Source organism: Canis lupus, chromosome 22 (genome assembly GCF_048164855.1).
Source record: "Canis lupus baileyi chromosome 22, mCanLup2.hap1, whole genome shotgun sequence".
NCBI lineage: Eukaryota > Metazoa > Chordata > Mammalia > Carnivora > Canidae > Canis > Canis lupus.
Window position 1 is genome coordinate 49,371,211 of NC_132859.1, and position 12,197 is coordinate 49,383,407.

A 12,197-nucleotide genomic window follows, 5' to 3' on the forward strand; every position below is an offset into this window, starting at 1 on the left:
TGTGTCTCTCTCAAATAAATAAATAAAATTTATTTAAAAAAAAAAAAAAGAATGTTTACATTAAAAATTAAAAATAGGGCAGCCCCGGTGGCCCAGCGGTTTAGCACTGTCTTTGGCCTGGGGTGTGATCCTGGAGACCCGGGATCAGGTCCCATGTTGGGTTCCCTACATGGAGCTTGCTTCTCCTTCTGCCTGTGTCTCTGCCCCTCTTTCTCGCTCCCCCCTCCCCCGTGTCTGTCATGAGTTAAATAAATAAAATCTTTAAAAAAAAAAAAAAACCAATGGGGACATTCTTTATGGTTAAGTAAAAAGAAAAGGCATGGTCCATATACAAATAGATCCAACAATTTGTATTTAAGCAATCTAAGAAATACTGTATTTTAACAAATGGATGGTTTATAAGAAACAATCGAGGTGAGGCTAACATTAGAATGTGTTTCATCCTTCAAATAGCAAAGGGGCTGTGATTTTGGATTCTGAGAAGACTTGATATCTTAGCACATTACTCAGCTCAGCATTACATAGTTATAATATAAACGCTATTTATGAGGCACCTGGGTGGCTCAGTTGGTCGAGTGGCTGCTTCAGCTCAGGTCGTGATTCTGGGGTCCTAAGATCAAGCCCCACATCAGGCTCCCTGCTTTGCTGGGAGCCTGCTTCTCCCTCTGTCTCTGCCTCTCTCTGTGTCTCTCATGAATAAATAAATAAAATTGGAAAAAAAAAACCCTAAATGCTATTTATTTCTCCATTTTTAGAGTCAACTTACTGTTATACTTGCAGATAATATATATAAAAAAGTAGAGCTGACAAATCAAAGGATACTGAAGAGGTTTAGGAAAGTACAGAAAAGGAGTAGGAAAATCTTAACCCCAAGTTCAAGTACTCCTCCATCAATTTGCCAAGTATATGACAGATGCTCAAGAAAAGCAATTATCATTAATTCCTCTCTCTCAACCCAACGGGACGTCCCAATGGCTCTATCACCAAAGCGTATCTCAAAATCCTCCACTTCCCAACATTGCCATTGCTACCAAACCAGTCTTAGCCACCATCACCTCCCTGCTTCTTTTGTTGCTCCTTTATAGTCCACTCTCCACAAAGCAGCCACCCTCTATATAAAACCATCCACTGACTTAGAATAAAATCCTATAAAGTTCTTTCCGTCTGCCTCCCTAATTTAATCTTTCTTAACACATCACTTGTAAACTCTAGCCATGTTGTTCCTCCATAGAACTAGGGCCTCCATATTTGCAATTTCCTTTGCCTAAATCATTCTTCACTCCTATATTTATTTCATTGTCTATATCCAAATTTCACCTCACTTTCTTGACTACATGGATCCTGCCCAACACCCCCTATTCCCTTCACTGCTTTTTTTCCCCAAAGAACTTACCACCTCTAGCACACTACAGATTCTAGTTATTTACCTTTGTGTATTCCTCTACCTCCACTAGAATCTAAGTCCACAAAGGCAAGGATTTTGGTTTTCCCACTACTATATCTGAAGTGCCTAGAAGAGTGCCTGCTCATGGTAGGTCCTCAATGAATACCCAATGAAGCTAAATGAATGAGCTTTACTAGTCTTGTTCACAGCTAGATCCTCAGTATCCAGAATAATACACAGCATATAGCATAATCACTCAAATTTTGGGAAGTAACGATGGTTATGAAGATACTCAAATATAAAGTACTACCAAATGTGAAGGAAATTGCATTTTGTTCAGCATAATTTGAAATTTAAGTACAATTCTCTATTTGTATGTTCAAAAAAATTCCATGATACACTTTTTTTCAAAAGACTTAAATATATTTTATTGTATCTTGGGTAAAAAATGATGATCTAGCTTGGTAATTTAGTTTATAAAACCCAAATAGGAAACTAATTCAAATGCCCTTTTAAAAACATCAGAAAAGGTTTTACATATAGCATTCAGTAGAAAGAAGAGAACTAATGATTCAAGGAGAAAACAGAATTAATGAATTAATGGCCTTAAGTAGGCAAGAGACGAGGAAATCTAATATTCATGTGGAGGGACTGATACATATAGTAAGTGAGGAAGATAGACCATTCATTCATTGTAATGGAGAAAAGGGTAGAATATATGGCACAACTACAAGAGAGCATATAAATAAAGATGCAGAAGCCTGTGACAGTTTTCTTCTGATTGTGGAAACTGTCTCAGACTACAGTATCTAGTAAGGAGCAAGGAGAGAATGTGTAGTAGTAAAGAGATGAGAACCTGAGTCAGATCCCTCATGGATTCTAATTCTTAAGGACCAGTTGAAAGTCCTAATTCTTAAGGACTACTTCCACCCAGCACTGAGTGCTTAAAGACATTAAAGAAAAATTAGGATACTATGGTATCACAGAGGCCAAGAGATGTGTTTCATTCCTTCATTTGACTGGTCAAATGCTATTCACTGATGGTAAAATGGTCCAAAGCCAACTCACCACCGCCAGCATAGAAGGTGATGAGATGTTACACGTGCAGAGTGAAATGGGCCAGCATAGAAGGGGACACATTTCACTTGGGAAGGGGAGCAAGCATTACCAAAGAGCTAACAGCCTATGTTGCAACATAAAATCAATTTTCTTGAGTGTGCATATATCCTTAGTGTAAGCAAATTTAGGTTGTTTCTCCCCCAAAAATAATAACCTCCCAAACAGTACTGATGTATCATTAAACGTTAACGTTTTCTAAAGTTTAAAAAATAATGAAATGGTATGTAATAGAGCATCCAGGTAGTTAATTCCCATACAGTTTGTTATTCTTGTAAAAGTCAACCCCTTCTAAAACTCATGGATTCACCATTAAATCTACATAGTAATTGTAGAGTTTGATTTTTTACTCTCTGAGAATAAAACTTGCAAAGTACAGCTTATTCGCAGGATTATAAGTATAAATTACTTAGAAGAATCACTTCAACCATAGATTTGGGCCAGCATTTTAAAGCAACACTGCCACCAGAAGACTAGAAAGAAAAATAACTGCTAAAAACTACAGTACAAGCTAATTACAGAATATTCACCTGGTCTCAACGTGGCTATTTTACAACCTGCCTACTACCAGCTCTTCAAAAACACTCATTCTTGTGGCTCATAATTATTTTTCAGGATCAGCTCAAACCCACTAAGACACGTTTCACCAGATCACCTACTGGCACACAAGTTTCAAACTGATTCAGTCCTCAACTGCAGCAAAACAAGTTGACAGGGAATGTTCAACTGCTTTCTATCGACAATGAATTAAAAACAAATACATAATGCCCTTGGGTCAGCATCTTTGTTAGATTTAACGGTAAACTTAATCAGGCACTGATTAAACTCTACAGATCCTTTAGAGACAAAGAGCACAACCTTCCAGACTCAAAATTTATAAAAGAAAAAAAGAAACAAGATTAAGTAGGATAAAAAACACATTAAGGATTAACTTGACATACTCTTTTGAACTTAAAAATTAAAATCGTACCTAATGTCCTAGGTCTAGGTAGTGTTTACAAGGTTTGCAAACGCAAAAAGTCTTCGAGCGCTTTGTGTGTGCAAAGTACCAATGATTTTTTAAATAGGTGATCAAACATTGTGTCCTAATGCCAAATAACTCCGCACTGTGTCCCGAAATCGCTGAATCTGTCACTGTTCACAAGTGAGGAAACACTCGGTCGTGGTGGGAACCTGCGCCCAGGGCGGCGGTGGGGGCGCGACCCCTGACCCTCAGGTCCCCCCCCCGCCCCCGCGCCGGGCGGTCCCGAGGGCCGGCGCACCGGGGGATGGGGAGGGGCCTCCAGGGACCCTGACCCTCAGGTCCCCCCCACACCCCCCGCCGGGCGGTCCCGAGGGCCGGCGCACCGGGGGCTCACCCCGCAGGTCACGCAAGCCGGGGATTAAAGGGCCGGCCGGGAGGGCGTGCCCCGTCCGCCGCGCCGCCGCCGCCGCCGCTTACCCGGTAGTTGCTGGAGCCCACCCAGCCGGTGAGCGCGTCGACCGTCTCGCCCAGGCGGCCCAGGTCCTTCTCCAGGTCCGGGATGGCGCCGGGGGCGCTGAGGTAGAGCAGCAGCTTCTGGCCGACCTGCAGGCGGCCGCCGACGTCCTTCTGCTGCACCTGGGCGCTGAAGTACTCCATGCTGCGGGGCTCCATGGCCGCCCGCCCGGGAGGAACCAACTTTCTGCGAGCGCCGCCCAGCCGCCAGTGCGGGGCCCCCGGGAGCGGGCGGGGAGCGCTCCGTCCGGCCGACACAAGGCTCGCGGGGCGCGGCGAGCGGCGGGACCGGCGCCAGGCGCTGCGCGGCCCCCAAACTAGTCAAACTCGGCGCCCCCCGCCACCCAGCCCGCTTTAGAGGCCGCGGCGGCCGGTGACGTCAGCACGCGCGTGTCGTCAGCGCGACGCCGGCTAGCGCCAGGTCTGCGGACTGCTGCCTCCCGGCGGCGGCGGCGGCGGCGGCGGCGGCGGCGGCGGCGGCGCCAGGGCGGGTGGGCGGGCGTGGTGGGAGCGCCGGCGGGCCCGGGGGCGGCGGGGCGGCGTGGGACCCCTGGCGGGGCTGGGAGCCCCAAAGGTCGGCATCTTCCGAAGGCTGGCAGTGTCGGGCCCCGGGCCCCATCCCTGCCACCCCGAGATAGAGAACGCCTCCGAGTGTGCTGCTGCGTTACCTCCTCCGTACCGGGGAAAGTTCCTGGTCCTGGGTAATCCCCTTCCCGGTCTCCACACTCGTCGTCGTCGTTGTTGTTTTCAACTTGTAAGAATTCACTTCCTCAAAAGAACACCCACGACCTCTGCTTCCAGCCACCGTTATTGGTTGGGTCACCGTGTAATTTGTTTTGTTTTGTTTTTAACTGAGCTTTAACGTACACGGAACAAAGTACACGTAGTGTAAGTGTACAGATCACGAGTTTAGGCAAACGTATTTGCCAGGGCACACTCCCACCCTGCGGTGAGCTCAGGCACTCCCCAGTTGACGGACGACCACTACCACCACAAACCCCGCTCCCGCCCCGGAAGCGCTCATCTAATTTCTAGAACCTGGGTGTGGTTTCTCCCTGTAGCATCCCGTAACCTCACGCGGCGGGCAGGCGGGCACCCCTAGAGCCAGCCGTCCTCCTCCTGAGCCGATGTTCTGACAGTCACCAGCGCTGCTCGCGTGGGAGCCACGCCCCTCCGTTGCTGAGCACGATCCCGTTGTGTGCAAGCAGTACGATCGTGGACCATCCACCTGCTTATAGACCTTTGGGTTAAGAGCTTTTTAATAATGTGTAGAAGTCCTTGCGTCAACACATGTTTTCGTTTCTCATAGATAAATACCAAGGACTGGAACGACCAGGTCTTCAGATAAACATGTACTTAATATTAGGAAATATTAGCCAAATAAAGTGGCTGCATTAAGTTGCGCTCTCACCAGCAGTGCTTGACAGTTCCAGTTGCTGCACATTTTCCACAGTATGCAGTATGCTCAGGATTGTTGGTTACAGACCTCTTAGTGTGTTCCTACAGCCAAAAATGACTGTTGCTCTTAGCCCTCCATTCACCTTTCTGAATGCACAGATCACACTAGCTGGTCTTTAAATCATAAGAAAACTAAGTATTCTTCAACTTATAATATGATGGCATTCGAATAACCCTGGAAGTACCTATAAAATGCTTAGTAAATACTGATTGCTCTTACCCATATACAGCTGCACGTGTTTCATTAACTCATCAAGTATCTTCTGAGCACTTGTTACCTGCTAGACACTGTGCCAGGTTCCATAGATACAAAGTTCATTTAAACTGTTCTCCACCCAAAACAAACTCAAAGGCAAAAAAAAAAAAAAACAATTCCAGGATGCTATAATGGAATAAACAAAGGGTTTTTGGAAGCCCAGATGAGAGGTTCCTTATCTAGAGGGCACTGAAAATGGGAATAGAGTTGTAAATCAGGGAAAGCTTCCTGCTAGAGGTTATATTTAAATTGGAATTCAGCGGGTGCCTAAGTGACTCAATCAATTAGGTTAAGCCTGTGCCTTCAACTCAGGTCATGATCCCAGGGTCCCAGGTTTAAATAAAGCCCCACATTCAGCTCCCTGCTCAGTGGGGAGCCTGTTTCTCCATCTGTCCCTCCGTCTGCTTACATGCTGTCTCTCACAAAAATCTTAAAAAAAAATAGAGATTTGATGGTACATAGGAATTAATTAGTGAAAGAAGTGGTTTCTTGGGGAATAGTTTACAAAATGTAGCCTTGAATGTTGTAACATTTGTCATCACATGCCCACTGTAAAATCTACATATTTATATCACTGTTGTCTATCCTAGGTTAATCATCATTAGAACAGAAAGTTCTCAGACTTTCTAGTTCTCAGCACCTACCTAGTATCTCAGTCAACTTTTCATACACCTCTAGACCAAAACAAAAAAAAACCTAAGAAATACCACCCACAGAATAGTAACATCCAAACAAATTAATGAGTATTCATACCTAAGATCTTAGTAGCCTGATGTAAAATAACACAAAAAAATTGAGAGAAGTTCATTTTTAAAGAATATTTGAGAGAGAGTGTGTAGGAGAGGGGGGCAGCAGGGGAGGGAGAGGAAGAGGGAAAGACTCCGAGCAGGCTCCATGCTGAGCATGGAGCAGAAGGCAGGGCTTGATCTCATGGGTCATGAGCAGAAACCAAGAATCGGATGCTCAACCAACTGAGCCACCCAGGCAACCAGAAAAAAAATACGTTTTTTATTTTTAAATAACAACACTTAGGTACTTACAAGAAGTCTGTACCTCTTGGTCACTGTGCAATTTCTCAGACCTTGGAATCAGATTGGATTCTGCCATATTCATACTATTGTACATAGATTTCCATACAGCACTGAAAACAGCCTTGCAAAGATAGGACATCATTGAAAGAAATGTACTACAATTTAATGTTGAAACTGTGAACTTCCTAGAGCCAGTACAGTTTGTGCCATGTCTGACAGATGCCAGGTATCACTATTTATCTTTAAAATCTAAAGTATCAAAAAAATAAAAAAATAAAAAAATAATAAAATCTAAAGTATCCTGGACTGCTCTAGGTGAGCTTGCTATAGCGGCCTAGGGTGCCGAAGCACACAGTTTACCTGACAATACCTCACAGATACTTGACAATACCCAAGTTCTCAGAGAGACAAAATACAGGAAACACAAATAGCAGCTCATATGGGAAGAAGGCATGGGCTAATGGGAACTGGGTTTCACAAAAGCTGTTGCCTGAGGAGCATAGCCTGACTTATGTTAGGTCTGTTAATCCTCCAAGCACTTTTTTTAAGATTTATTTGTTTATTCACGCACTTCTATATGGAAGGTATTGAGTCCTCATTTTAGAGACAAGAAAGCTGAGGTGCAGCTTAAGTCTGGTTAAGTCTCCTGTCTCGCTCATGATTTCAGATCCACGATTAAAACCTAAGATGTCTCACTTCTGTGATCTCGCAAACCTTAAAGGAAAGAAAATTAAGAAAAAAAATTTTTTTTGAAATTACCATAATAAAAACACTCTTTATATAACATAGACTTTCTTTGAATGTCTCTATAGTATTTCCACTTAGAACCTGCCTTTCTCTGAATTATTATTTAATTAAGTTATTTATCTAGAGAGCATGTGAACAGCGGGAGGGGCAGAGGGAGAGGCAGAGAATCCCAAGCCGACTCTGTACTGAGTGTGGAGTGTGATGTGGGGCCCAATTTCACAGCCCTGAGATCCTTACCTGAGCTGAAACCAAGAATCAGACGCTTAACCTATGGAATCCTCTAGGTGCCCCTCTGAATTACTATTAAAAAGAAAAGGATAAGGAGATGAAGGAAATGGATAGGAATCTTAGGGGGAAAAGCAGCATAGGAAACATCTGTGTTCTTTCATAATCCGTCACTAAAATGTATCTGGTAGCACAAGTCTATTTTTAAATGGCAACAAGACTGAAATAGATCATTCAAGTACAGGAGACTGACTTCCTGACCTATTTGTTCATTATTTGTGATGATAGTGGAAACTATGAGTATATTTTGTATGACATTGAACTTTATTTTCCATCTGAAGACTAAGAGACAAATCACTGCTAGTCTGAAACCATACTTCAACAAATATCCATCAAGCAATATCCGTCAAGCAGGGCACTGGTGTTAAAATACTAGAGTGGAAGAGGGACTTTGGATGACTTATCAAAGGTAGGTAACATCCCTCCTCAGAGGCTAAGTATGTACACAAATATTCAGATCAGCTTTATTCATAATAGCCTAAACTGGAAACACCCTAGATGTCTACCAACTGGAAACTAGATAGCTGTAGTATAGCCATACAGTGTAATTTTGCAAAGCAATAAAAAAACCCAATTGTTCCACTCAGCAATAAGGATGGGTCTCAAAAACACTATGTTGAGCACAAGACACAAAAGAGTGATTCTATGTATATGAAGTTCTTATATAGAGAAAACTTATTCAATGATAATATAAGTTATCACAAAGAATGGGAGCCAGTGGATATTGACGAGGAGGGAACACTCTGCATCTTGATCTGAGTGGTAATTGTAGTAGACTATGCATGGGTAAAAATTCAACAAGTTGTGTGTGTACTTAAGATTAGTATATGGTACATTTGCTTTATGTATAACTACTAAAAATGAGGGGGAAAGATTAGGAACAAAGGATTGAAAGGAAAATAAAAGGATAAAAGAGTTATGGTCCATTGCAGTATTATCCAATAGAAATATAATATATATGTGGTCATGAAACATATGTAATTAAAAATTGTCTTGTAGCCACATTTTAAAAAGGAAAAAAGAAACAGGTAAAGTTATGGGCACCTGGGTAGCTCAGTCAGTTGAGCTTCTGGCTCTTGATTTTGGCTCAGGTCATGATGTCATGGGTCATGAGATCCAGCCCTGCACTGAAGAGTCTGCTTGAGATTCTTTCTCTCCCCCTCCCACCTCCCATGAGCTCTCTCTCTCTCTCAAATAAATAAAATAAATCTTTAAAAAAAAGTTGAAGTTATATTTAGACTATATAAATTATATTTCATAATATTTTAAAATAACCTTTAATAAAGTTATAAGTGATAATGTTTTAAGGTTATGTTTAATAATTGCATTTATTTAATATTTTATAAATATCCAAATAATTATTTAAATCTGTGATCAAAATTAAAAATTATTAATAAAATATTTTACATATTAGTGCAGGTCTACTGCAAATAGCACCAGCTTAAAATAAGAAAACAGAAGCTGTGATATTACTGAGTACCTAGTGATCTATTGACTTCTCTGAGCTTCAGTGTTTCGGTTTGAACAAAGGAAATTAATGATTGTTGGTTGAGATACTCCTCCATGAGTCCCACTGGGCCTTGTTGGGTATGTCAAAATTGCAAGACCTTGACCGTTCTTTACTTGGGTTACCTCTCAGGGTTATGTCTACAGCAAGCAGCCTGGAGGGGTGAAATAATGTTTCCTTTCAGGACAAAGAACAGGTTTACTTACTGCTAGCTATAGAATGAAGAGTTCCCCCAACCTCTGTTTCTCTCTTGTAGCTAAACCCTCATGAGGCTTGAGAAAGGGGAACCACTGCAAGTATGAAGCTCATGCAGCTTACTGTGCCATGGGTAAAAAATTCTTTGTCTCTGACCTGGGAATCTGTGAAACAGCAACAGGCTGAGTTATTAACTTGTAAGTAGGGCAAAATCAAATTCCATCACCCATTGCCAAAGACTTTTTTTCCCTTTTTGGTAAAGATCAAATTTAGTCCATTGGGATCCCTGGGTGGCGCAGCGGTTTAGCGCCTGCCTTTGGCCCGGGGCGCGATCCTGGAGACCCGGGATCTAATCCCACGTCGGGCTCCCTGCATGGAGCCTGCTTCTCCCTCTGCCTGTGTCTCTGCCTCTCTCTCTCTCTCTGTGACTATCATGAATAAATAAATAAAATCTTAAAAAAAAAATTTAGTCCATTAAGAGATAAAAAGACTCCATAAGTGTAGTAAATATATATATTCATATATATATTTGAATATATATATGAATATATATATTCAATATATATATATTGAATATAGTAGTTGAATATATATATTCATAGATCGCTCTGGAAATTAATGAAATAGACCTACTTAACTCAGTGATATTTGTCGTAAAATTATTTCTGTGAGTATATGTTTTCTCATTGGTTTCTGATGTAAAAAACTTAAACGTGGTTTCCCAATGAGTGGAATGTTTTGTTGAAGAAGGGGGCTAGGAGTGAAACAGGATGGGGTTGAAGGTGTACTGAGAGTTGTGGAGTTTCTGTGACTCTGCCTATCAGGAGGGCTCTGCCCAACTCTGTACACCAATGATGTCAATTCTCCTAACTTCCCACTATGTTCCTGGAATGCAGACTTACTCGTGTAAACTTTGAACTGGAAAGTACCTTCAAATCTCCTACCATTTTTAAGAATTTGAGTTAAGCTTTATAGAAGGTAATTCAAATCCAGAAGGAATTTAATTCTAGGATTTAACTCTAAACTCCCAACTCCAAGAATGTATATGTTACAAGGCAAAATGTAGGAACATTCATAAAAGGGTATGGTGCAAGTTGTGAAAGCTTATACTTACATGGCAGATTTAAGAGAAACTGCTTGACATATGAACAGATGAGGTGTATGGGAGCATGGGCATGATTTTAGCAAGAAGTAGAGAAGAAATCCCACAAGATAAGAAAGAATCTGGATGCAGAGGCAGGAAATGACAGACTAAACTTAGTAATTGCAGCCAGGCCAGTTCGGCTGATTCCTGGGACCTTCATGGGGAATTCTTGTTAGAATTTGTAAGCCCTAAAAAGGTTCTGCCGCAGGGGTGCCTGTGTGGCTCAATTGGTTAAGCATCAACTCTTGTTTTCCTGCTCAGGTCGGGACCTCAGGATCTTGAGATCAAGCCCCTTGCTGGGCTCTATGCTCAGCAGGGATTCTGCTTGGGATACTCTCTCCCGCTGTACCTCTCCCCCCACCCCCAACACTCCTTCTCTCTCTCTCAAAATAAATAAATCTTTTAAAAAAAGATACTGTCACACGCATTCAGCAAAGAAAATAAAGAATATGCCACTTTTTCATGGTAGCCAATATCTTATTTTCCATAAAAGCCTGAAAAAATAAAAAATTTTCTGTGCAATGAATGATTGGAAAATTTAGTGCTTTAATGTTACCAGGGAGTCCAGTAATGTTTTCCTGTCAAATGTGTCAAAGATGAATTAGATTGTGGTAAGAAAGACAATGAAAATATCACTGAGAGCCATGGTATTAGTGTGCAATTTCTTGCCCAGTCTGCAAGGATTCACCTAGTTGGTATTTTCACAAATAAATTCCTCACCTTGGGATCCCTGGGTGGCGCAGCGGTTTGGTGCCTGCCTTTGGCCCAGGGCGTGATCCTGGAGACCCGGGATCGAATCCCACGTCGGGCTCCCGGTGCATGGAGCCTGCTTCTCCCTTTGCCTGTGTCTCTGCCTCTCTGTCTCTCTCTGTGTGACTATCATGAATAAATAAATAAAATCTTTAAAAAAAAATAATAAATTCCTCACCTTATAAAAGACTTAAAAAAATTTTTATGATACAAGTTATCCAGCAACTCCCACAACATCAATTTCTGTCCAATTGCCTGTGAATGGGTGTTATATTCCAAATGATACACCTCCATTTCGTTTAGCAGTGAGTGAGTCTTCTGATAAGAAAAAAATACTAACAAGTTTTTGTTTTGTTTTTTTTTTTAATTTTTTTATTTATTTATGATAGTCACAGAGAGAGAGAGAGAGAGAGAGAGAGGCAGAGAGAGAAGCAGGCTCTATGTACCGGGAGCCTGACGTGGGATTCGATCCCGGGTCTCCAGGATCGTGCCCCGGGCCAAAGGCAGGCGCTAAACCGCTGCGCCACCCAGGGGTCCCCTTTTTTTTTTTTAATAAAGTTTTTGTTTTGAAACGTTGGTTTCTGTCTCATTTTTTGTATTAGTTACCTATCGCTGAGTAACAAAATGCCTTAATCTTTTTTTAAGATGGATTTGTGTGTTTGTTTGTTTATTTGAGAGAGAGCACAAGTGAGAGTGACAGAAGGAGAATAAGAGACTCTCAAGCAGACTTCGTTCTGAGCGTGGAGCCCAACACGGGGCACAATTTAATGACCCTAAGATCAGAACCTGAGCTGAAACCAAGAGTCTGATGTATAACTACACCACCAGGCACTCCACAAATTCCCTC

General features: G+C 42.1%; 1 protein-coding gene across 30 annotated transcripts in view; it reads right to left on the bottom strand.

Annotated features, from left to right (window-relative positions):
- The window catches only part of CLASP2 (cytoplasmic linker associated protein 2), a 177,324-nt gene extending 173,012 nt beyond the window's left edge, over window positions 1-4,312 (bottom strand). For 9 of the 30 annotated variants that reach the window (XM_072793536.1, XM_072793555.1, XM_072793533.1 and 6 more), the window contains exon 1: window positions 3,942-4,309. In XM_072793536.1, the coding sequence (XP_072649637.1) occupies window positions 3,942-4,136 (195 nt within the window). In that variant the 5' untranslated portion in view covers window positions 4,137-4,309. Of the gene's footprint in view, window positions 1-3,941 lie in introns of all 30 variants that reach the window. The other 21 variants (XM_072793556.1, XM_072793528.1, XM_072793522.1 and 18 more) reach the window with 5 other exon arrangements.
- Window positions 4,313-12,197: the final 7,885 nt, after the last annotated feature.